Source organism: Calidris pugnax, unplaced genomic scaffold (genome assembly GCF_001431845.1).
Source record: "Calidris pugnax isolate Ruff unplaced genomic scaffold, ASM143184v1 scaffold65, whole genome shotgun sequence".
Taxonomy (NCBI): domain Eukaryota; kingdom Metazoa; phylum Chordata; class Aves; order Charadriiformes; family Scolopacidae; genus Calidris; species Calidris pugnax.
In genome coordinates, this window is record NW_015090785.1 from 1,468,325 (window position 1) to 1,491,907 (window position 23,583).

General features: G+C 36.3%; 1 protein-coding gene across 1 annotated transcript in view; it reads right to left on the reverse strand.

The window, feature by feature from the left end:
• Window positions 1-577: 577 nt before the first annotated feature.
• PER2 (period circadian clock 2) overlaps window positions 578-23,583 on the reverse strand; it is a 47,563-nt gene continuing 24,557 nt past the window's right edge. The window contains exons 13-25 of the mRNA XM_014966273.1: window positions 16,861-17,014; window positions 16,336-16,444; window positions 15,792-15,923; window positions 14,248-14,344; window positions 13,348-13,504; window positions 13,156-13,265; window positions 11,402-11,578; window positions 10,890-11,150; window positions 8,767-9,614; window positions 6,091-6,277; window positions 5,401-5,593; window positions 4,143-4,293; window positions 578-3,060 (exon numbers count right to left, since the gene is read on the reverse strand). Of these exons, the coding sequence (XP_014821759.1) occupies window positions 2,911-3,060; window positions 4,143-4,293; window positions 5,401-5,593; window positions 6,091-6,277; window positions 8,767-9,614; window positions 10,890-11,150; window positions 11,402-11,578; window positions 13,156-13,265; window positions 13,348-13,504; window positions 14,248-14,344; window positions 15,792-15,923; window positions 16,336-16,444; window positions 16,861-17,014 (2,726 nt within the window). The 3' untranslated portion in view covers window positions 578-2,910. The remainder of the gene's footprint in view (window positions 3,061-4,142; window positions 4,294-5,400; window positions 5,594-6,090; window positions 6,278-8,766; window positions 9,615-10,889; window positions 11,151-11,401; window positions 11,579-13,155; window positions 13,266-13,347; window positions 13,505-14,247; window positions 14,345-15,791; window positions 15,924-16,335; window positions 16,445-16,860; window positions 17,015-23,583) is intronic.

Genomic DNA, 23,583 nt, shown 5'->3' on the forward strand with positions numbered 1-23,583 from the left:
GCATTTTCCATAGTGAGAAGATAGAAATCTTTGAGCCCCCCCACCTTCTCCACTCATCAGAGAATAAAACAAGAGTATCAGCAGAAGGTCCATTAGCTTGATAAGTTTTAGCAACCTTCAGAAAACATGACACTTCACACCATGACAAGACTAACAATCACTGCACAAAGCAAATTCAAGAGGCATAACTGGAATTCTCCACCTCTAAGCTACCAGTACAAAACCACAGAGGGCTGCAGGAGAAGAGGTACGAAAAGCTGACACTAAAAGCAGAAAGGACATCGTGTGTGTCTTCTGGTGGTTTTGAACAACACACACAGAGAACCTAGATGCATATGGTCTTCCAGGTAGTAAATGTGTAAATGTTTTCAGAATGACTAGTCAATATAAAGATTCAATCTTCCATTTGACCACTAAGTTTGTTGCCAGCTTGTCTGGCCTGTAATTTTACTTCAGAACAGTCAGCCACAACTAAAATCATAGCTTGCAAGTTCCTCAGTTTGAAATACCAGTTCACATGCTGTCAGTAACCTATAAACTTTTGCTTCTTACACGGAGTAGAGAACAAAAAGGCAACTAAAAATATATCTGTTTTATTTACCAGTTTTCTAAAAAGCAAAGTCATAAAAATTAGTCACAAGTGGCAAAACCAAAATATATTGCACAGTGTACAGAAAACATCGTTGACATGTTGACAAAGTGTCATCACAAATAAGTCATCTTACAACAGTTTGGAAAAATTACAGCTTCAGAATCTTATCTATAAATGGAGGCATGTAGATTTAAAGTTACAGGAAAATATTTTAATACCACCCTGTAAATGCAAACACTTTAAGGATGCAAGATTAAGTCCATAAGTAAGCACATCCACAAAATGCTCTAAATATACTTTTCTCTTCCTTTCACTAAGTTATGGTTACAAGATGGTCACTTAAAAAAAAAAAAGAAATGAGAACAAATAATAATAAAAAAAAAAATCAAAAAAAAGCATGCTAAAGCAAAGAAGTTCAAAGTGGTTGAGAAGTCCCTGAAAATAATTTGTATAATTATGATGCACTCCTTTTATATAAAGCTTTTACTTTTCTCAAACCCTGGTCCAATTAAAACTATTTGTGTTTACATGTAAAAATGGAATATATTTAGTATGTTGGTATAGCTGCACTGCTCCATTTATGATGAAAACATTTAATACATTGGACTTGAACACCAACATTTTAAAATTTCTCATTCACTTTATATTTACATATATTTAGGTTTGACCTTGCTAAACTATTAAAGACAGGAACCAGATCTTGACAAGTAGTGCTTCACACTACATTTAAGATACTTTTTTTTTTAAATTGTGATTCTACTTGATTCACAAATTCACACTCTCTGCTACCTGCAGAACCTGTCTTCAATGTGAATTTCCTCATGACACTGTCCAATTAATAACCAATTGCTTTACACAAATTATTTCTTCCACTAGGCAAATACCAGTCACTTCTGCATGTTTTTGGTGTCAGATCTAACTTCACATCCTCTTTGTATGCAAAGAGAAATATTTTTATACAACGAAAATAACCTTAAATTGCAGTGAATAGAAACATTATCCTAATAAAAAAAGGAAATGCTTTCCATGAAAAATATTTTAAGACAAACATATCAAAGTCAATTGGATTTCTCCATATGTTTTTCACCCCAAGACCTACAACTGACATTTAGCAATACTGCAACTAAATGTCCTTTAATGAACCAATACATTAAAGCTGCTCTTTTGTGTTCTCTTCCCACATCCAACATGTATAAACAGCACAAGAAGACAGAGTACACGTATTCAAGTCAATACAATCTCAGAGGCATTAAAATTAAATCCTTTACAGCAAAGGATTCCAGCCACACTAAGGTTTTGATTATGCAATTCGTATATAGTGAAAGTCAACACTATTCTCAAAATCACTTTTCTTTTTTTTTTTATAAGAACTATCTTCAAGTGACAAGAGATGTCTAATCCTCTCCTGCCACATACAAGTTTGATGTTTGTCTAGCCACACAGGAAAAACTGATGGCTGACCTCCTGACAGAACAAATCAGAAATAAAGGTTAAGGTTATACCAAGCTTCTTCTAACAGTCACTGGAGCATACGCAGTCATCCTCTGTGGTTTTAGTTTTTCAAATCTTTAAGCGTAAAGATTTCTTGTGTTTAAATTCTCAGAAACGATGCTTCAAGGTAATAAACAGTTCATAGTATTGCAGTGTCCATTTAAATAAAAGGCTACACAGTCATCAGCACTCAATTATACTTTCTTAGACATTCACATAAGTATTTTTACCCAAAACCGTCTTGCAAAATTAGTTCAACATTTCTCTTAGACAAAAAAGGTTCCTACATTCAAAACTATAGGAAACAAAGAAAGAGGATGGGATCAACTGGTATGAGAAGGGCAAGTGCGAATTGATTTGCTTGAAGGTTATTTCTTCTACTATGCTGGACCACTTCAAATATTAAGAACAATGCTAAGGAGCCACTACGCAGAATTGCTAGAACAATTTGTAACAATGAATTGTTACCAAAAAGGAGATTTGAAGAACTGTATGTACGTAAGGGGATTTTCAGTACTCATTAACCCACTCTGCAAAAACCAGTAGGCATCAATGAAAGTTTCTCGAGTTTATAAAGAAATACTTGAGGCATAAGTGCAAAACATGAGTCTTTCTTTTTTAAAGAAAAGCTATACCATCTTCAACAATGTCCTTACTGGGAAGAGATTGCCACCATTTAAAAAGAGATTCATTCACAAATGACTCTTCTAGAGCAAGAAAAACATTTGTTTTTATGAACCAGATTCATCTTGCTGGATACAAGATTAAAACCTTTACGGGTCATTACTGTAGTTTTGAAGCAGCTTTGAAAACAACAGGCTCAAAGGCTATGTTTGTTCTTCACTGACTTGACTCAAGGAAACCAAGTTATTTTCCCCACTGTCTTCAATCATTTCATTAAGGTCCATTTCATGGATTTCTTCATCGTACGATGTATAAAAATTGCTCTGAATATTGTCCTCACAAAAAATACATTCCTAAAAAGAAACATATAGAAACACTTGTAAGTCAAAGACAACAAAGCCTTTTCCAAACAGTCCATTTGCATGTGATCCCAGATTCCAAGGCAACGTTTACATTTGTGCCGTAGCTACCAGATATGTTCCAATCCCTGACTTTTCCCCACACAATCGTTTTATATCATGTAGTAAATCAATACAGGTACTCGAGAACTCTACTGGAAGCAGTTATGTCACAGATCATTTATAATGCTGACATTTTACATCCATTTCCAATCACTTTTTCCTCCATTTGATTGCTAACCCTGTGGTAATACGTTCATGTCAGTTGCAGCGCTTAAGAGACTGAAGCTACTGTGCACTTACATAAGTTGGACATTACAGTATTAACATTGCAATAAAATTAACATCAGGGTTTGGATTCCACTGCAATTCTGCTACAATGACTTTTGAAATACTCATGTGCAAAGGGAGCCTCTGCATTTGATAACTTACAGGCAAAAAAACTACAAATGATGAAAAGCTTAGGGAAAAAGAGAATGCAATCAGATATTTGTGTATGAAAAAGTAAAATGCACAGACAACATAAAACTACAAGGATGCTTTGGTTTGTTTTGGGTTTTGTTGTTTGGGTTTGGTTGGTTTTTTTTTTTGCTTTACAATCCATTAATCCACTTAGAGAATCAAGGCAAGAGATGATCCTGCATGAAAAGTCTTATGATAAAAAAAAAAGTAAGAGTATACTCCCATTAATTTTGAACTTTCTAGAAAACAGTAGGAATAAGTTTTTGTGCACAAAATGGAGATTTTTTTATGTAGTGAAGTTTGACTTTGTTGATAAAGGTTTTCAGATACACAGAAAACTAGAAACAGGAAGGAAATTTCTTATACTGCATTCACCACTTCTTTGACTTTCCCATTGGAAAGAAGACTTATGATAAATTAAAACAAGCCAGAAACCACTGCAGAGAAGTTTGAATTATTTTTTTTCTCTGCATAATTGACCAAGCTCTCATAGCAACAGGAATGGAAAAGTCTAACATAGGTAGCTAATAATTTAAGCACTGTTAGACATGCAAAACTAACTCATTTAAACTTACAGAATTAGCAACAGTTTTTGGTAGTCCACCTTGCTGGATCCATGGATGAACTTCAATTAGCTCTCTTTTTTGTTCTTCTGTGAATTTTGGCTGTAGTTTCTGCATTTGCTTTAATTTCTGCTTATCTTCTTTTAAAACTGTCTCCAAATCTCTGAAATAAAATGTATTTAGAAATTGAGCTTCAACAGTGTCTGGGCTTTTTGCCTATATAAGGTTACATAGTCAAATGCTAACATTTTTAAAGACTATTTTTGTTCTGGAATGATAAGCTTACAAATCTTATATTGGAAGAAAATTAAGTGCGGTTATTTCAGCAGCTTTCTGCATTTGCAGACAACTTTAACATATCGCTGCTGGCTCACTGTCTTTTCAAATCCCATCAGTGAAAACAATTTTCTGAGACGTATTCAGGCAGCATCACTGATGAAGCCACCAAGAACTCTGGTTTCCCTCTGCTGCTGCTGCAGTAAATTCTAAGTTCCCCTTCACTGGGAGGGGAACTCAAAACAGACATTCGATGCACATATGAGATATTAAAGCAGAAATATTAAGATATGTTTAAGAAAGTCATCTAGAATGGATTCAACTTCAGGACTGAGAGGGAGAAAGGCAGAAAACACTGCTGTTTCAGCAGCCAGAGTTCTCTCTCCCCGCAATACCTCCCCTGGATTCAGAAACTTAATAAAACCCCACACTACATCAAACACTTACAAGCTGTAATACCTCTAATAAAAGATTAAAATAGAAAGGAAGTTCCAAGAAACCCAGTACTGTTTCTGTTCCTTACAGCATACCTAAGAACAGGTTGGTTTTACACTTTTCTTCTTAGGCAACACGCTCTGACAGTGAGCTTAACTCTGCCATTGAATATTGCATCTCAAGGACAAGAGCCAGGGAGTACAGATTTTCCATGCTACAGACCATCATTATATCGAAGTGTACTTACAAGGATCTATTAATCAGATTACAGGATTTCTAAGCAAGTAGTTACAAATCACTAACTATAAAACAGCTTTAAAAAACATACAGTTAATTGCAACTCAGATAATTGACCAGGTAAACCTAATCAAATAGATTTTAGTTTTTGAGAACTTCTTGTATAGCGTACAAAAACATTAAGCAGCATGAACTCTTCTTGACATTGAGCTAAACGTTAAAATCAGTTTACTTCTGTTGAGACAGAGGTTCATACGTATCTTTCCTTCTGCTCCTCTCAACCTATAATACAGTTCATGAAGGACTACGATGCTGGAATTACCGTGAAGGTATCTGGTAAGTCATCATAACAGTGTCATCTGTGTTTGCCATCAAAAGCCATATAGGATCCTGAAGGACATATTTAATGAAGTGCTCGCTTTCTTCCATTTCTGCCTTCATTTTGGTTTTATGATGATTTTCTGAAGAATCAATACTCCCAAAGTATTTGCTGGTATGGCTAGTCTCACTACTACCTTTAAAAAGAAATTTACAAGTTTCATTATTTGTCAAATACATAGAGTAACTGAACACTTTTGAAAACAGAGAAGATTACACTATTTTATTTAATTTTTTAAACAGAGGGAACTTCCACCCCTAAGTAACTGCATTGGTAGTTTTACAACTCAAATTCTCAAGCTATGCATCCATTAAATTTCAACAGAATAATTAGCTTACTTAAATTTAAAACTCTGAAATGAAACATGGAGCACACTATTTTCTCGTCATTATTCTGTCATACCTACATGATATCTTAATAGCTATTTTACGCACACTTAAAAAAAGGTTCTATACTTTAAATCAAGCACAATAGAAAAACTTTCATGTTATGTAATAGAAAACAAGAATAAATTATGCAATGAAGAATAAAAAAAGATTTTTACATTAAGCATGTGATGTTCAAGTGGTGTTTGCAAAACTTCACACTCCAACTCTTCTAAAATGCTAGGAGAGTACTTGCTGCCAGTGTTACCTGTTCTGCTCCCTGACATGCCACAGCCATTGGATCCAGACCCCAGAGACTCAGCAGCTGCAGATACACCACTCCCTGAAGAAGCTGAACCAGTGCCTGAACAGGCATCTTCTTGAAGTAAAATGTCAAGCAGGACGCTAGACATGGAGAGTGCATCGCTATTTTGAGCATCCATTGGAGATTCAGCCTAGTGATAAGAAGGGGAGGGCAAAAAAAAAAAATTAACAAAAAAAAAACCAACATCAAACCCAAAGCCCAAAGTCAGGCTATTTCATTACTAATCATTTACGTTTAGTATTAATCCATTTCCCTTGATATTTCAATATGTTTACAGAGTTACCCAAAGACAGACAACCACCAATAACATATGCCAAGACCAACCGAGGAATAATGAAGTGGACTGATAGACAAGTGGTCCTTCAGTAAGACTGATATTTCAATTCAATTTCTCTTTTTAAAAATATATATAGTTTAGCGAGGAAGTAAGGAAGGTGTTTGCTATTCAGTCTTGACAGCCCCTACTCTCCTGAACAAGTTAGAATTTATCTAAGCCATTTCAGGCATGCTAGCAGTTTCTCCTACTCTAATCTACCCCGAAGAGATTTGCATCAACAGCCCATCGCTATTCCTACTCTCACTGCATGATGAGAAGGAAGGTGTTCCCAGATGCAAGCTTCCTGGGCAAGATAATTTATTTGTATGCTTTTAAGGGAAAGTGCATTAACTATGCTGATTTTGAACATAAGGAAAAACTCGCTGCAAGTCAGTTTGAAGATTAAATATTTGAAATTATGGTTGACAGAACTTAACAAAATACATAATAGTGGAAAGAACTAGCTTTATCCTTAACACATTCCCTGAACAAATACCTGTATTGTCCTCATTTTCCAGCAAGTGATGAGGAAATCACAAAGTTACATTTTGCAGGTTTCTAAAGAATAGGTACTAACAATTTGAAGAAATTCAAAAGAATTTGCCAGCAAAATTGTTACTATTAAGTTTTGTTACCACGCTGCTTTCAATCCAGCAGAGGCACCTCAGAGCATGCTGTAAGTTACAGACTGTCACAGATGCACAGTTATACCACGGCACAAGTCACAAGTACTTAGAGATAAGATTTCAGAGACCTTATGTAGTGCACAGCATTCATTAGTCCAAATATGGCACTGGATGCATATATCCCTGAAAATTTCTCTGTAAGTGGGATTTGCATGACTAGCATGATAGAGAATTTTTTTAAATGAAAATCAATGTATTTGTTCTCAAGATCATGAGATAACAAGCAGGTAATAAAAGAATAAGATACATTTTTGCACTGTATCCTAAAGTTTGGAAGTTTCTACAGAAAAGTATAGATAACAAAATCCATTTTTCTCTATTCTCCCTCCATTCATGCCCCCGTAAGTATCAATATAAAGAATATGAGGTCAAATAAATAATCTGGAAACTAAATCAGGGAAAAACGTTTAACGTGGAGATCTCAATGTTCGCCACAATGTGGGGAACAAGCATTTTCAGAAGTGTTTCCTTCTTCTCCTTTATAACTTCTAATGTAGATGATACAGGCTTATGACTCACCGCATGAAGTCATCTAATCAGCTGCTAGAATCAACACTAATAATGCTTTTTACTGATTACTTACAGTAGTTTAGATCTCAGACATGCCTAAAAGTAAAAGCCACCCCTTCCAATGCCTGCTTTCCTTTTATCAGGGGCAAAACCAAGTTCTACTTTGGAACTGCACCATTAGATGCAGAGACCAGTTACAAACCACAGCAGAAGAAAAGCTGGAAGGAGCCAGTCTAAAGGGTTTAGGTCGCAACTCCATCCCATCAGAGACTTAACATTTACAAAGATACTCTATAGCGCCTTCACAGAACACTAATACCAGTCTACATATTTATGTCATAGAAACCTTTACGGTTTCTACTACTCCATCTGAGGTTTCTTTAAGGTTATTTGTTAAACTGATTCATCAAATATGAATAAGCCAGGAAATAAAAAACTCTGAAGTTACCAAATAGCTCGGGATAGCTTTAGTGCGCCAAATAAAACAAAGTTACAGCCTGCGATTAATAATTCATTTTTCCTTTACTTGGGTTGCCTATTTGATACAAAGATGTGATTTTATTTTAAATTAGCTTCTTTCAGACCACTTAGAGACTACTTCCTCCTCCACATAAATTCACTAGCCCAAAACTTTTTGCTAGAAATTAGGCGTTCATATTATTTTAAATCTATTTAAAGGCTTTCCAATGGACTTATCCATACTCTTTTCCTTTTTTTAAAAACAAAAAAGCAGAATTGTTTCAGGATATATTTCCAAGCTTCCCAGTGTAACTTCAGAAGAACAACAAGGCGAGTTTAATTTCTATAGGTTAAGACTATTCTAAATGATTGGATTTAATGTTTTATTCACTCTGCTGAAGTTTGAATTTACTAACTACAATTGTGAGTCCATCTCCTTCGCATTTATTGACCTATTGCTGTCTATCATTTAAAAAATAGGTCCCATGAGTGGAGAGGATTGAAAACAATGCATCAGACACAGGAAAACAGAAGCGGGGGGAATCCATTTTAGGCATCTCTACATATTAACAACTTCAGATATGTTCAAGAATGTGAATGCTTCAGAAAGAAAAAACAAAACCACCCCAAAACCATCAGCATACTTACCGGTAGGGATCCCTTTCCACTACAGTTATCAGTTGTCATGATTTTGCCTATGGCTCCTTCCTCACTTAAGGTTCCGTGTAAACCCACGGGAGGTCCACTTTCAGCAGTTTTTGTGGTTTCTTCTAACTGTAGAAGATTCAGGGGAGAACTGCACCTGGACTGGAACAGAGGTGGTGAAGCCTGGTCTTGAGGACCCACTGACTGCGGAGTGCAGGAACGGGATGGCTCGTTTCGTGGCTCTGTGACAGGAGCCCTTTCATTCTCTGCTGGTGGATTATAATGGAATGGCTGTGTTGGAAAAAATGCCTGTTGTGGGAAAGGGCTGGGTGTAGCAAATGGTGGCTGCGTTGGGAATACTGTCTGTGAAGAGAAAGCGGAATGGGCAGGGAAGTTGGGTTGGCTGTGGTAAAGTGTTTGAGGTAAGTTATTGTTCATCTCTGGGTAGACATAGTTGGGGAGCACAAGGGCTACAACAGGTGTCATGAGGGGTGCAGGGAACTGGGACGGTTGGATAGGGCAAGTATTTCCAGAGTCTGGCAACTGATTAAAACCAGAAAGTGAAGTCTCGGGAGCTGGTGGCACAGTCCCTGCTGCAGGAAAAACAGGAAGTGGATATGCAGGCATAACAGTGGGAAAAGACATCGCTGAATAGCTCGCTTGTGAAGTGTCTGACGGTGACCAAGCAGTAGTATTTAAACCTTGAAGAGGGAACCGATGGGGGAATTTAGTTCCAGAAGTGGTACTGTCTGAAGACTCCTGTGGTTTAATACGCTTTGATTTCCTGTTCTTTCCACTTTTCTTCCACGGCTGTTCCATTCCAGAAGTGCCATTTCTTTGTCCACGGCCACCTGCAAAAAAAACCAAACCAAAAAACCACACATCAGGAAGGATCTTACTTGCAATCTGATGTATCCCTTTCACCTTGTCATCCCTAGAAGCTGCTCAAAACTGCAGTTCTGGACTTAGCCTACCCAAAATGAAGCATTTGGGAAGGGGTCAGGCCCACAAGAGTTGAGCTAACCGAGCAATAAAAACCATGCTGACACACCATAGAAGAAAAGAGAGCAGCAGGCTCAAATGTGTTGCCCAAATGGCACAAAGCTGCAAAACAGTGGCTCTCAGAGAGGATGGAAGGCAGAAGGAGATAAAGTACACAAAGAAAATAATTTCCTGAGGGGAAAAAAGGCATGCTACCTTTGCAACTTATTTTAGAAGTCTGCACGAAGCAACTCTTCCCTAGGGAAAGGCTGTCAGCTCATCCAATTAGAGACGTGAAAAAAATCCATAAAATATCTTTTGGCACTAAAATCTGCTCAAACTTTCTTTTTGTCTAAAGCTTATTTACATAGGCTGAAAGCTTATCAAGTATAAATAATGCAAGGGGACAAAAGGATTCCAGAACAGGATTCCTAAATCAAGGACTTGCATAACTATTAAATAAAAAAAATGAAAGATAAGAATCTGCAAAAAGAAATGCTTCGTGGTGTCTGACTTCTGTTCCATGTTAAGTCAGGACTGAAATGGGAACAAAGTCAGATCAGTATCAAGCACTTCTGAAAATGCAATCCAGAGTTCCTAATCCTAATAAACAAATAATCTCACTATTATGGCTAGTCTGCTCCATTTCCATCCCACTGATCACATTATTAACTTAAAAGCAACCAAACAATTATCAGATTGTTTCACTGATGGCACAATAGTGGAATGGGAAAAACTGGATGTAAAAGAAAGGGGCTAAAAACAAAACAAAACCACAAACCTGAAAAAAGGACAGAGGAAAAGACGGAAAAGCAAGGGAATCCAAGCATAGATACAGTAAAGCAAACATGCTAAAGCATGGGTTTTGTCCCTTGAAAACAGATGCATGACAGTAATACTATAATGAACAGATAAAAATCAAACCATTAGTTACTAAAATGTCAGTTATTACATTGAAAGCTATGTTGTACTCTCAATCTTCAAGCAAGACTGACCAGAAAGAGTTTTTCTGTGGACTTTAAAAATACCATGCAACTGTCACTATTCACAGTGGCCCTACAATACAGCTAAAAATGGAAATGCCCTCTCAACAGGATGTACTTCCTATATAAATACAAGTTTTATCATGAAAACTTTTGCCATACCACGTTCAGCAGGCCGTCCTTTCGGTTTATCTTGTAAGTAGTAATTGCAATGTGACTGAAAAATATTGAATTTCTTGATTTCTTTAAACTTATTCAAAAAGCTCTGTTCTTCCTTTTGCGTATGCACTGCAAGGACTTCCTTTGTAAGCCCCAGTTTTTTAAACGGCTCCTTTTCTTGATTTACATGCGCAGAGCTAGATGGAGGGGCAAGAAGTTGGCCATCTAAGAGTTCTGCTCCACTTGGACCATCTTCTATCATTTCTACAGAAATAGGAGGAAAAAAATAAAACAAGATGAAGCAAAAGAGGCTTTTTATATTAAGCTATTACAATTATGTAACAATTTTGCTGTAAGTTTAAGATACAAATTCTGTCCCTATTTATTCTATATCCATAGGAATATTTTAGCTGTAAGAAAATGTCAGTCACAAGCAGGTACTAGCTGTTCACATCTGAAGTTTAAACTTCCTTGCAATCATCATTTTAGAGAAAGTTTATTAGCAAAATTCATACCTAATTCAGGTTGTGTTTTTTTGTCTCCAACATGAACAATGGTGCTACTGTAGCTGCACTGACTTGTGAGAGAGACAACACTTTCAGGCTTGCCAGGTAGTGCCAAAGATGTCAAGTGAGCACCAACCACTGGGGGACCATTTGATTTACCAGATGCCTTCAACACAGCAGGGTCTACTACAAGAAATAAAGTTGTAGTTTACTGAACATAAACAATAGTGAATACAAGTTATGTCACTAGGGTTGCAAAACAGTAGAGGCTAAACTGTGCTTGACAAGGCAGAAAATGAACTTTGTATTTATCTTTATGCATTCCACCAAGAACATTTTAGGAACAAGACTTCTCAGCAACCAGATCCAATTCTCTTTCGCATACAGCCAAACCAAATCTTTTTGATGAAGGACTCTTTGTTCTTTCCTGATATTCACTTCTTCACTCTTCTTTCATGGCACAGTTTTAGAACAAAGTTTCTCGTCTTTTTGCAGCCTAAAATTAAGTCCTACCCAGCTCCCATATTGTTGTACACTAATCTCTGTCATCAGCAGGAGATCCTAACAGCTTTGCTCTGAGCACCTGCCAATTTAGATTCTCTCACCTGAAAGCTATACACAATAATCCAGCAGAGGTCATACCAGTGCCTCATAAAACAGCATTAAACCATTCCTTCTCTAATAGGAATACTTGGCATAACACATATTTAAGACTTTAAGTTTGCCTTTTTCCTGACTAGACTACACTGGTGGCTTCGTCATTCTCAGTCATCGGTGCTGCTAGTAAATCCACATCATCTCCTGTCAAGTAGAACCGCACAAGGCTCCAAATGACAGCAGAAACTATCTTCTTAATTGCACGGTGCTAGCTCCACCACTTCTTCCTCTCTAGTTCAAGGCATTCCAGTTCCTTCTACAGGACACTTTGTTCCTATGTATGCTGACACCTTCCAATTTGATTCTAAAAGCTGCATTAGAACTTCTTTTTAAAGTTTATCAAAAAGAAATACTAGACACTTCCCCTTCAGCCTCCTATAATGACATGGCTGAATCAGTAAACATCTCATAAATATAGATGAGACTTAACAGTCTCACAATTCTTGCACTAACCAAACAGTTATGTTCTTCACTTTAGCTCCCCATCCAGACACGGATCACATCAAACGCTACATTTAAATCCTAGCAGATCAAGTTAATGTTTTTGCCTACAGCAGAATTTTTAGATAGCTATCCTCGCTAATCCCCATCTTTTATTTTCATGGTGGGACATTCCTTTCAAATGGGTTCGTGTGCCTCACACAACACTAAGAACAGTCCAATGCTGCATTTTACAGTCTTCTGTTCCTTTCAATGTCCACAATGAAAAAATAGAAGTGTGATATGCATATTTTTGGTGCAATTAATTAGCTGCCAGGTTCTTCAGCTGGTTGTTCCTAAAAGTCCCAACAGTGAAACTAAGTTTTTATGTTTGATAATGATTCAAGTCCTCAAACCCCAAATCCTGCTGTATTTCATACAGTATAAATAAGCTTATTGCACCTACAATCCAGATATTCAATCAAACACTCAGTATTTTGATTGTAGGGAAGATTTTCATGATAAAACTTAGGTCTTCAAACATCTAACACTGAGACAATGCCTATGAGGTCATGCTTAAGCTACACTTGTCATTATTCTGCAAAATAGTAATAGCCAAATGGCAGCTAGCAAAAACCAATGAAGAAAGAGCTGTGCTGTAGAGAAGCCTCCCAAGAGCTGTATACCGTTACCAGCTGTTTTTTGTTCATGAACTCCAGAATTCAGCGATGCAACGCTTGATGAAGCTTCACATTTTCTTTTTGCTGTACCAGGCACATTACAACTCTCCAAGTACCTAAAATACAATGATTTAACAATATTACGTATGCAAGTCTTAAGTCTAGAGTTCAAGAGTAATTCACACACTGGTTGCTTACCTGATGACACTGTCCAAACAGCTAATCTGTTGATAAGAATATACGGGTTGTTCTTTCCAAGCCAACTCTTCAGTAGTCACATTTTTAGGAGCAGCTGTTCCTGCAGCATCCTTTCCTGCTACATCTTTCATCTGGCCACCAGGACCACTTTGCTTTTCTGTGAAAAGAGATACTGCTATTATGCAATTATGGCATTAAATCCTTGCAAATTCCCCTAAAAGCAACAGCAAAAGTTCTCATTTATACACATTTCTTAACAGGACACAAGTTAACTTCTGTAAAGCAAGTTAAGTGGTTTGCAAACTAATAGATGAACATTGTGTAAGTATTTTCTTGTCCTTATGGATTCTTGGAGGCATGAAGTTTAGTTACGTTGATGCATATGGATCCAAAGGGAATAGATATTATGGCTGTAAGAGAATAGATAACATTAGAGTTGAAACACACTCAGTATGAGGACAACTCTAGTGCCCATAAGTTATAACAAATTATTAGAAGAATAACCTATTAATGGGTGCAGAATTTAATCTGATTAGTAAGATTTTCATTTACCAACTTAAAAATTCCTGAGGTTACAATGCAAACAGGAAAGACAATATCCATAACATTTTCCTCCACATAACAGAAAAGAAGATGTTTGACTTGTATGAAAACATGAGCCACAATTAAGCTGCTTCAAAACAACATCTTTAGGACATGCCTTAACTGTGCGTAATATCATTACCAATTCAGACACAGCTGAACACAGTATCTTCCTGAACACAGTGAACAGAGGACACAATATAATTTGAACTGATGCAAATGCTGTCTTTATGATTGATTAGAACTAAACTAGAAGAAAAATCCTACTGTCATATGAGGCACCAGTGCAATACTTAGATTAACTTGCTAATGTCTTACCTGCAAAAGGCTCTCTCTTATGTTCCAGTTTTGCTTTATTGTCTGTAAAAATACGCTGTCCTTTATTTTTGACCTTACGGGCATCTTGACAAACCTCCTGAAAGCAGGTCATTAAAAAGAGTTACTATAAAATTCTGACTAAAACATCATGCACAGTGATTCCTCTGTAAACTTAATCTAACCTTAATGGATCTCTATCTTAGTCTGATCATGGAAGAAATCCTAATAAATATAATTTTCTTGTGCAGCAGTAGAATTTTGGGAATTGGAAAGAAGAAATACAAAGCATGGATTTTTTGTACACAACTGCTCTAGCTCCCTTCCAACATACACAATTCTATGATTCTATTTTGTTTAATATGGTTGAGTGACTTTGATAAGAAAATAAGGATATATTACAAAGATGACTTTGGGGAAAAAAAGCCAAAACAGTGTCACTTGGTAAACAAAATATGGCTGCTAAGACTGAGAACTTCTCCTGCTAGAAGTTTAAGCACTGACGTTACAGAACTATAACAGTCTTCACTATCTGCGGAAATAGTGAAGGAAAGATAGGTATCTATTTCCCTCAAAAATAAGATCTCTTTAAATGTTACTTTCTCTCAAATGTAGTAAGTTATCTGATAAAAAAATCCAGAGACTTCATCTGCTTAAGCCACTAGTGTTTAAGGACCAAAAGGCAGGAAAGTGACCACCTTGGCAAGCGCTGCAGTCTGCTGTGCTTGATCACAGAAGCAGAGATCAGATTTGGAAGAATTAGCCTATAAGCAATATACATAAGGAAAATTTTGGCTTCTTAAATACAACTCAGGGAGCTACAACAAATTTGGAAAGAACAACAGGAAAGCCAGAACAACTAGTGATGTTAAAAGGTACAGTTATTTTGACTGCAAAGACATTCAGTACATTACTGTCTGATTTATTTTGCCTATAGAAAAGTTCTGTTAAGCATAGGCATAAAATTAAGGCTCCTGTTTTGTTCAAACTAATGAAATGTTAAAAGTTACATATCACTATCAACTAGATGTAGCAATGGCCCAGTCTACAGTAAAGTTTTAAGCTGAAAAACAGTTAATTTTATTTCATTTGGCATTATATAGTGTATTTTTGCAACATAAGAAGTGATCACGGTCAAGCTATCACTTGGTAATGCAGGTATTACTGCATTTTTATCCTCTGAGCTTCATTTGGGTAAAGAGTAATTACAGACTTTTCGCTCCCCAAAAAAACTGTTTCCAAATACCTGGCTGGTTTTCCCAGATATATAACAGACATTAGAATAAGTTAACACACTGTACTGGTTTAAATACACACCGACTTTCATGCCCGTAACTATGCTTCAGTACACTGAGACCTCACATACACCAGAAAAGTTTATTCCCCTAGACAGAAAAGATTTCTCCACGTTAAACAAAAAAGAAAGATGACTTTTTCCTTATACTTTCTTCTATCCTAATTTGAAAGTGTTATGCTAAACGTAAAAAAACCCCACTTTTACTAGATTGTTTTTTGCCACATACTTGAATAAGAAAACCCAAACCTACTGCTTTATCCTTATGAGTGTCTTCGTTATTATTTCCTGTGCTGTCACTGGAGGATGCCACACTCATTAAGTGCTCATGTGAGCCATTGCTACCGAGACTTCCATAGCCACTGGATCCACTGTTGTGTACAGGCTGTTAACAACAACAAAACAGATATACATACACACACACACCACTCAGCACATCAGCTTTAAACAAAACTGAAATCATTGCCAGTAATTCTATGTGAGGAAAAAAGGATTTATTTTAGTGGGCAGGTGGTTTGTTTTTTGGTTTGTGGGGGGTTTTTTGTTGGTTTTTTTGTTGTTGTTTTTTTTTTTTTTTTAGTGAGAACTCCATAGCTGCATGAAATCTTTAAAATACCAACTAGAGCCTTAACATACTTCAGTAAGTCTTGTCTGGTAATCTTGAGTGTAAGTAATTTCCAGGATTGCAGCCAGAAATTCCAGTACACTAGTTGACAGCTAAACAAAACTTCACACAAAGATAAATGCCCTTTCTTCAGTGGGAAATGAAAAGGGTAACATTACAGCACATGCTGTACCTGCAGTAATAGTCGATATATTTGCTCAGTGATTTCCTGAACACTGGGATGAAGGATTCGATCCTCTGTATAGTTGGGAGCGGCAAAGACGTCTTCATTTAAGGGACCCCTACATAAGCCAAAAATATCACAGCTCATTACAAATGCAAGTACTTCAATCACAGCAAGACCACAACTTCAATTTACCACCTATATATAGTAAACAGAACCTGATGCTTATTTGATTGCATCTACAACCTTTGAATCTGATAAAATTCATACCCTTAGTCATTTTGAGCATGGCTTCCCTCTTCTGAAGCAACTCTTGACAGTATTAGCAGAATTTGAAGGACTTGAAATTTCTTTTTAAAGCAATTACATCACAAACCCCAAATTTAAAAAGGAAGCAATTAGCATGTGTGACCTTTTTCCCCTCCCTGAAAATCCCTTATGTCTTTCTTAAGGATCACTATGTAAACCCAAGGGGAGGGAAAATAAAAATAAATTCCAAAAAATATCTTAAAAGTCCCAAGTTTATCGACTTACGTTCTAACTTTGTGTCTTCCAATAATAAATGAAACTTTTCGACTCCAAGGATTGATGAAACTGGACCAGCTAGTGTCCATGGTTATATAATCCCCATTTCTAGTGCAAAACCTGATTGGGGAGTAGTCAAAAGGCTGTCCTCCGTACTGAAGTACTGTATGAATGATTCAAAAAGGAATTCAGATTAACAGTTGTACAATTCTACTTCACAAGTCAAGATTTTACAATTAATTGCAAAGGAGGAAGATGATATTTAAAGGAACAAATACCAGATACGTTGATACATTTAGAAATGTTGGGCTACCAGAATAAGGAGATCTTAATAATTTACTGAACTATATCAAGAAAATCACCTTCAGAACACAAGCTAAAGATGACTCAAGAAGCTTTACATTTCCAAAGTTTAACAAAGTAACATTGCCAGAATAGCTCTTATTTTCTTCTCTATGAAATAAGAAAGATTACCATTTAAAGTGTGACAACTTCTATTATTGCATTCCCAAGAAAATTCTTTATGTACAAAATGTTCGTTTACAGTTAATTTGTTTACAGCAGGCACAGTATGCTTCATATCAAACACGAAATTGAGTGATCTCATTTTCATCTATTTGCATTAAGAATGAAATTGTAGAGTAAAAGATTCAGTATTTACTTGCAGAAAAAAATATCACAGTCACAACTTCTGCTTGCTGAGGTCTTTGTAGCTGTTATTATTAACTTTTAGAAAAAAAATATTTAAGACACAGTAAGAGATTACACACTTTTTTTGTGAATTGCCAGCATTAAGGGCCTGTCATTTGGGTGAAGGTGCACCAAGACTGGTGTTCCTATTAAGTCCTGAGGTAGGTATCCCAACAGAGGTACTGCTCTGAAAAAAGAAAAACAAATAATAATAAAAATCAAGTGGAAAAAAATGTGTATTTAATCTTTAAAATGCTTCCATTTTAAGTTTTCTTTGCTCTTTTTCCTATAAAGAGAATGAATAATTTTAAGTTTAAATTTGAGGAAATAGTGCCAACTTAAGAGCAGTAGTATACTTTGAACAATTGTGTTTCTCTTTCTTTGTGGAGTGGTTTGGTTTTTTTGGTAACTTGACAAAACAACATTATTTACCAAATCAAGGAGTCTGTTATATCAGTTCTGTGTTTTCTATGCTGCCCAGCTCTAGAGGATAAACACTTACCTAATTTTAAAAGAGCATTAATAAAGTTTAATCTTGTAAAACTCTCATGAAGGTAAGTAGTACCCCAATCTGTGGGCTGGAAGCCAAGGCTAAGGATCACAGGATTACTACAGCTGAACTAGCAACAGGGTAGATGACTAGGACTTTCTCACAGGCAGGTTAAGAGTTCAACTCATGAAGGAGCTGCAGGGAAGCAAGCTTATTAACTAAAATAGAGAATTAAAAGTAATGTTACTGAATTCATGCACATTATATCAATAACCACTCCTGATGATGTGAACGACTACTTTATGTGATGATATAATTTTCATTGCTCACTTAGAGCATTCATATAAAGAAGAAAGAGTGAAAATTCACAAGTTTCAATTTGCACCTTACCCTGAAAGCTAATCACCAAAAATATGCTTTGGAAAAAAAATAATGCATTAAGTCAATACAACTCAGTAATGTTTGAAAAGTTGCCAGATGCCAATGAATCATCTGGTAAACTCAAAGCGCTGTATACCTTTCCCCTAGCCCTATTCACTGACAAAGGCCCAGAAGCAGAAAGATAATTGGGTATCTAAATAGCTTTAATGAAGGACTTCCCCACGGGGCAGCACAGACTCAGGATCTGTGTTGTGTTGGAACTCAAAAGCATTATGGGACAAATGCCTTCAACATTGCACTTCCAATAACTCCCAGGGATTAGATCAGTTCTCTAACACATCAAAGATACCCTTCTGGCAAAGAGGCTGAGATATTCAGGGGAAAACGAGGATAGCAACTAATGCCTTATTATTTAACTGATTACTTCAATAATGAGTCTTAAAAGCTTGTGGATGATCTAAAGCAACAACTTTACAAAGCTGAAACTCATATCAAATCATACCATTTTGACACACTGCCATTTCAAAATGCTGCCAGATTCAAAGCACATAAAAATTATGCTGCTCAAGGAGTTTAAAATACCCATCAATTCTGAATGACTTCAGTTAGGACTTCATCAAATAAAGTTGTAAGAAGTAGAAGAAAACAAGAGGTTTTGTTCACACTGTTCCTATTCTTTGCCACCTGCTTTATGAAAGCCTGGCAAACTACATTTGTTTGTGCTGTGACAGAACACCTACCTTAAAAGGGATCAAATTTAAAGCTGTTATTTATTAACCTAGTTATAAAGAAAGTTGCAAATGTGGTCACTTCTATGCAAAAAAAACCCTAATTCTCTATTTGTTTTTATACTGATATGAAAATCACGGGAAGAGTCAGGGACCTAGAATATAAAAGATGAGTAGAGATTCAGCTGGGCTTGCCTGTTCTGATGAAGAGGAGGCTAAGGGATGATGCAGGAGCTTCCTGCAACTACTGGAAAGAGGAGTTACAAAGATGGAGTTAAATTTTCTTGACGATGCAAGACAAAATAAAACTAGGGGCAATGGCCCCAGATTGCAGTCTGGAAAGCTTATGCTAGATGTTAGGAAAACTTTTTTAACAAAGTGAGTAGTGCAACACAGGAACAGTTTCCCATATCAATTGTGTAATCTCTGTCCTTGGAGGTTTTTGGGCATTATTTAGACAAGGTCACAGCTGACCTAACCTAGAACTGGGCAACGGTTTCATCTCAAGCAAAAGGCTAGAGAGAAAACTCCAGTAGTCTCTTCCAACCAGCATTTCTGTGAGCTTATAATGCTGTATTTGAGAATACTTAATCTACTATCTACTAGAGGCATTACCTTAGCATCATTATGCTTCCTCAAAGTTAGTAACTCAAAATAATTCAGAGTTTAAGTTAATAAACTCATTTTATGAATGCAAATGCACACATGGCATCAGCTGATGAGGACAGGCAGCAAGTTTAGTTTGTGTTTTATAGAATGACATTTAAAATGTCAAAACAACATGAATAAGATGTCTCTTTATACTCTTATTGCAAGTGAAAGAGAAAACTGCTTTAACTTCATCTGCTAAGATCACTCCACTGTGAACTACAGAGAAGTCCTTGCACCCATCATACATGTCTTTGAAATGTATTTGATACTTGATAAGTATATATGGGAATGATCCATTTAATTTCAGGTAAATATTTACTTATTCTCTGCAGAGATCTACTTGCAGAGTTAGGACAAATAAGCATCTTTGTAACCCATGAACACATACTGATTACAGAATTAACTTTATTTTATGCAAGTCAGGCAATGGTTTCAGTATTACATTATGAATAATTCTCACTCAACAGCAGGTGTTCAGCTGTATATTTTTTAATATTAGACTCCTTTTTCTCTAAGAATCTGTTGTTTTGTGCATTATACCTAACTCTGTAGAGCCTAAGAGTAATAAATGCATCTGCATATCTTGGTAAACATTTATCTGGCTGCCAATGCTCTAGGGAGTTAAATAATTAAAAGCAAAATCAACCAAACATATCGCAACAATACAAATAAATGAAACAAAATCCTAATACCAGTCCAAGATATAATCAAACCTCACTGTGAGTGTTCAAAAATGGTATTTAAGTGGTAACACCAGACTAACAGGAAAGAAGCTTCCATAGTAGCCATAGAGAAGGGATTTTCCACAGTCACTCCACCCACGTCCCAGAACAAGCACAAAGCTCTCTGTTCAGTAGTATTGCCATTTCTGTTAAACGACTACTGGAAATAAATGAGCTGGGGGTGCACAGGGGAAGAGAAGCTTTACATCATGCCATTAGCCAATGTGGAAAGATAAACCCACCCTGCAAAGTTGCAGTTGGGTTGGAGCATTCTTAGAATGTTTAAGAACAGAGGAGGGGAGATCTCAAAAGTCCAATGCTGCTACTGCAGCCAATTTAGTTTTCACTAAGGAAAAAAACCCAACAAAACGAAATTGCACATATAGCATATCAGAAACCATCGTGAAGAAAACATCAAATTAAACAAGGTAAGAGGAAGAGAAAGAAAGAGAAAAGGCAGTCTCTGTTTTCAACTCAGGAACAAGTGAATTCTCAAGTCAAGTCTTCAAAACACTAAGAATTTCCAAAGTGCTTCCCTGTCCTCAAAAGCTTGTTGAGATTATCGCCGCCTCCTCAGCCAAGTACGCTCCTAACTGTGAAGGAGCATCTTCCGTTCTTTTCATAGACCTCGTGTTTCCATCACCTAAACATCCTCTGAAAGGTCCCAGGCAAAAGCAGTCTGGAGGACTAAAGAAAAGCTTGGCTTAGATCTTCGTCTCTGAGCCTCTGTGTATGGCTTAAGATCACAAGGCCCATATTTGGTTCTACTCTGAGATGTGAATACTTACTCTAATCAGCTTCCATGACTATCAAAGCAATGTGAAGTCTTCAGCCAGTAGAATGTGAGCAGATTTTTTATACAGACAACAGCAGCAAGAACTATAAAGACTGTAGTTTGAACTGAGAACACATAATATTGTGTATATAATATCCAAAAGATTTAAAAGACAAACTTCTAGTTGTATCTGGGCCAGCACGAAGTGACAGCAACATACTGCTTGTTATTAATTGGATCAAACTTTAAAAAAAAACAAAACCACCTAAAAATCTCATACAGGTAGCGATTTTTAGCATAGGATTTTTTCTGACTGGGTTTCATCCATTGCATTTATGTCCAGATTTGCCCCATATGAAAGGAAAACGGAAGAACAAGTTGTCAGCAGGCAAACAGTTTTTCCATTTAAATACCACAGAGTAATGCTTTCATGCTTAGTGAAAATTGAGCAAGGTACTTTTCTTGGGTTCCCTACTCTTCAGTAGTCACATAATTTTTTAGCCCCACACAGACATCTTAATTAAATACTAAAAATACCTATAAAGACACAATTTGCTTATCAGTAAATTGAAAAATAATATTTTTTTTGTAAGTTACCTTTCATCTACATCCTGGAACAAACAGGTTGGTGTGTGTGTAGTTGTAAAAATTCTTTTGTCAGGAGGAATTCTGGGTGCTGAGAGAAAGACAAAAGCAGATTAACAAGTGGGGTTTTATTGCATACATAAAATACTTCCAGTGACACACTGTAATACTAAGCAGAGTCTAAAAGTCTACGAGCATATAGGAACTAGCAGGTTGCTAGCTCACAGCCTCTCAGCAAGGGCAGAGAACAGAACCAGTTACTTTAACAGAACTTTTACTTTAATAAAACCCCGAGGCCACTGACAATAACTCATATAGTTGGCTTTCTTAGGCTGAAATTCTGTTGTGCTACCCAGCATGGAAATTCCTGTAGCAGAACATAGAACAGTTCTTACTTTCAAGAAACCAAATGAGTCTTTGTGCATTCAAAGGATTACCTTACCTTCATAACCAGAATGTACTTTTTCTGCAAGCAACACACAGCAAAGTTGGTCCTCTGCGATTTCTGGATCTTGCACTTTTATAAGGTAAGGAGTCATCCGAAACGGGTGATAGCAAATCTCATTTTCACGCTCCTTTCCCGCACTAATAATTAAGCAGAGTTAATTATGTCAACAGATTTATCTTATGTTAAACAAAGTTTTAATGTGTCTATTGTAATTTCGTCATGACACAAGGACTGCATGATAGCTCCTAAAATAGCACCCATGAACTTAGGTTTCTTAAATCTTTCTTTTTTTTTTTTGGTAGAAGAGAAGCTAATTCTGATGGCATCCTTTGCATACCAACTGCAATGAAAAAAACCACTGTCCTCTCTACTGCCTGAAATAAAAAGATGCACAATTGCTTTAAATGGAAATTTGTTGGGAAAAAAAAAAATACTCACCTCCTATGATAAATTATTTTGTTGTTCCAATAATCTTAATCTGTGACACTATACCCTTTGGAGGGATGAATTTATAGTTGTATTTTATGAAGATTGCTATATGCCCTCAGTTAACATAAAGACCTTCTTTTAGTCATTATTTATACCAATTTACACAGAACAGAGACTCAGAAATTCTTACCTATAATAGCAGCTATTTACTTAATAAGAATGCAAAGTATAGTAATGAAAATAAAAAACATTTACAGGGACAAAAAATTCATTTTAATATAACAGCACAGCTTTATAAAACTAAAGCTTTTGGAACCAATATTAGTTGGACAAAAAAAAAAGTCTGCAATAACACCAGCAATACTTTTACAATAGATCCAACCCAACGCTCTGGAGCAGTATGCATTGCCTCTATTTTTTTTTTACTTTATTCATACCTTAATGATCAGTATTTATTTTCTGCAGAAGTAATTAAGTAATAGGATTCACAATTTGGAAATGCTACCAGAGAGGCAATAAGCAGTAAGAAATCAAAGTGTACAAGAATGAACGTGGAATAAGTTGCCATCATTTCCTAAATAAAAGCAACTAAAGTAAGTGGGGGTAGGAAAAGAAAGAAGAAAAGGAAAACCAAAAGGAGATGTGTCACCCAGTAACCGCAGGGGAGAAGTCAAGTTACCCTCACGCATCTTTCTCTATGGGACACTTGAGATGAATTCAAGATTAGGCATTCGTATTCTATAATGAAAGAGACTCTGTAGCAGGTACTGAACAGAACAGTTTAGTTAACATGAACTGAAGATTTTCTGTAGCAGTAGGAGATACCGTATCAG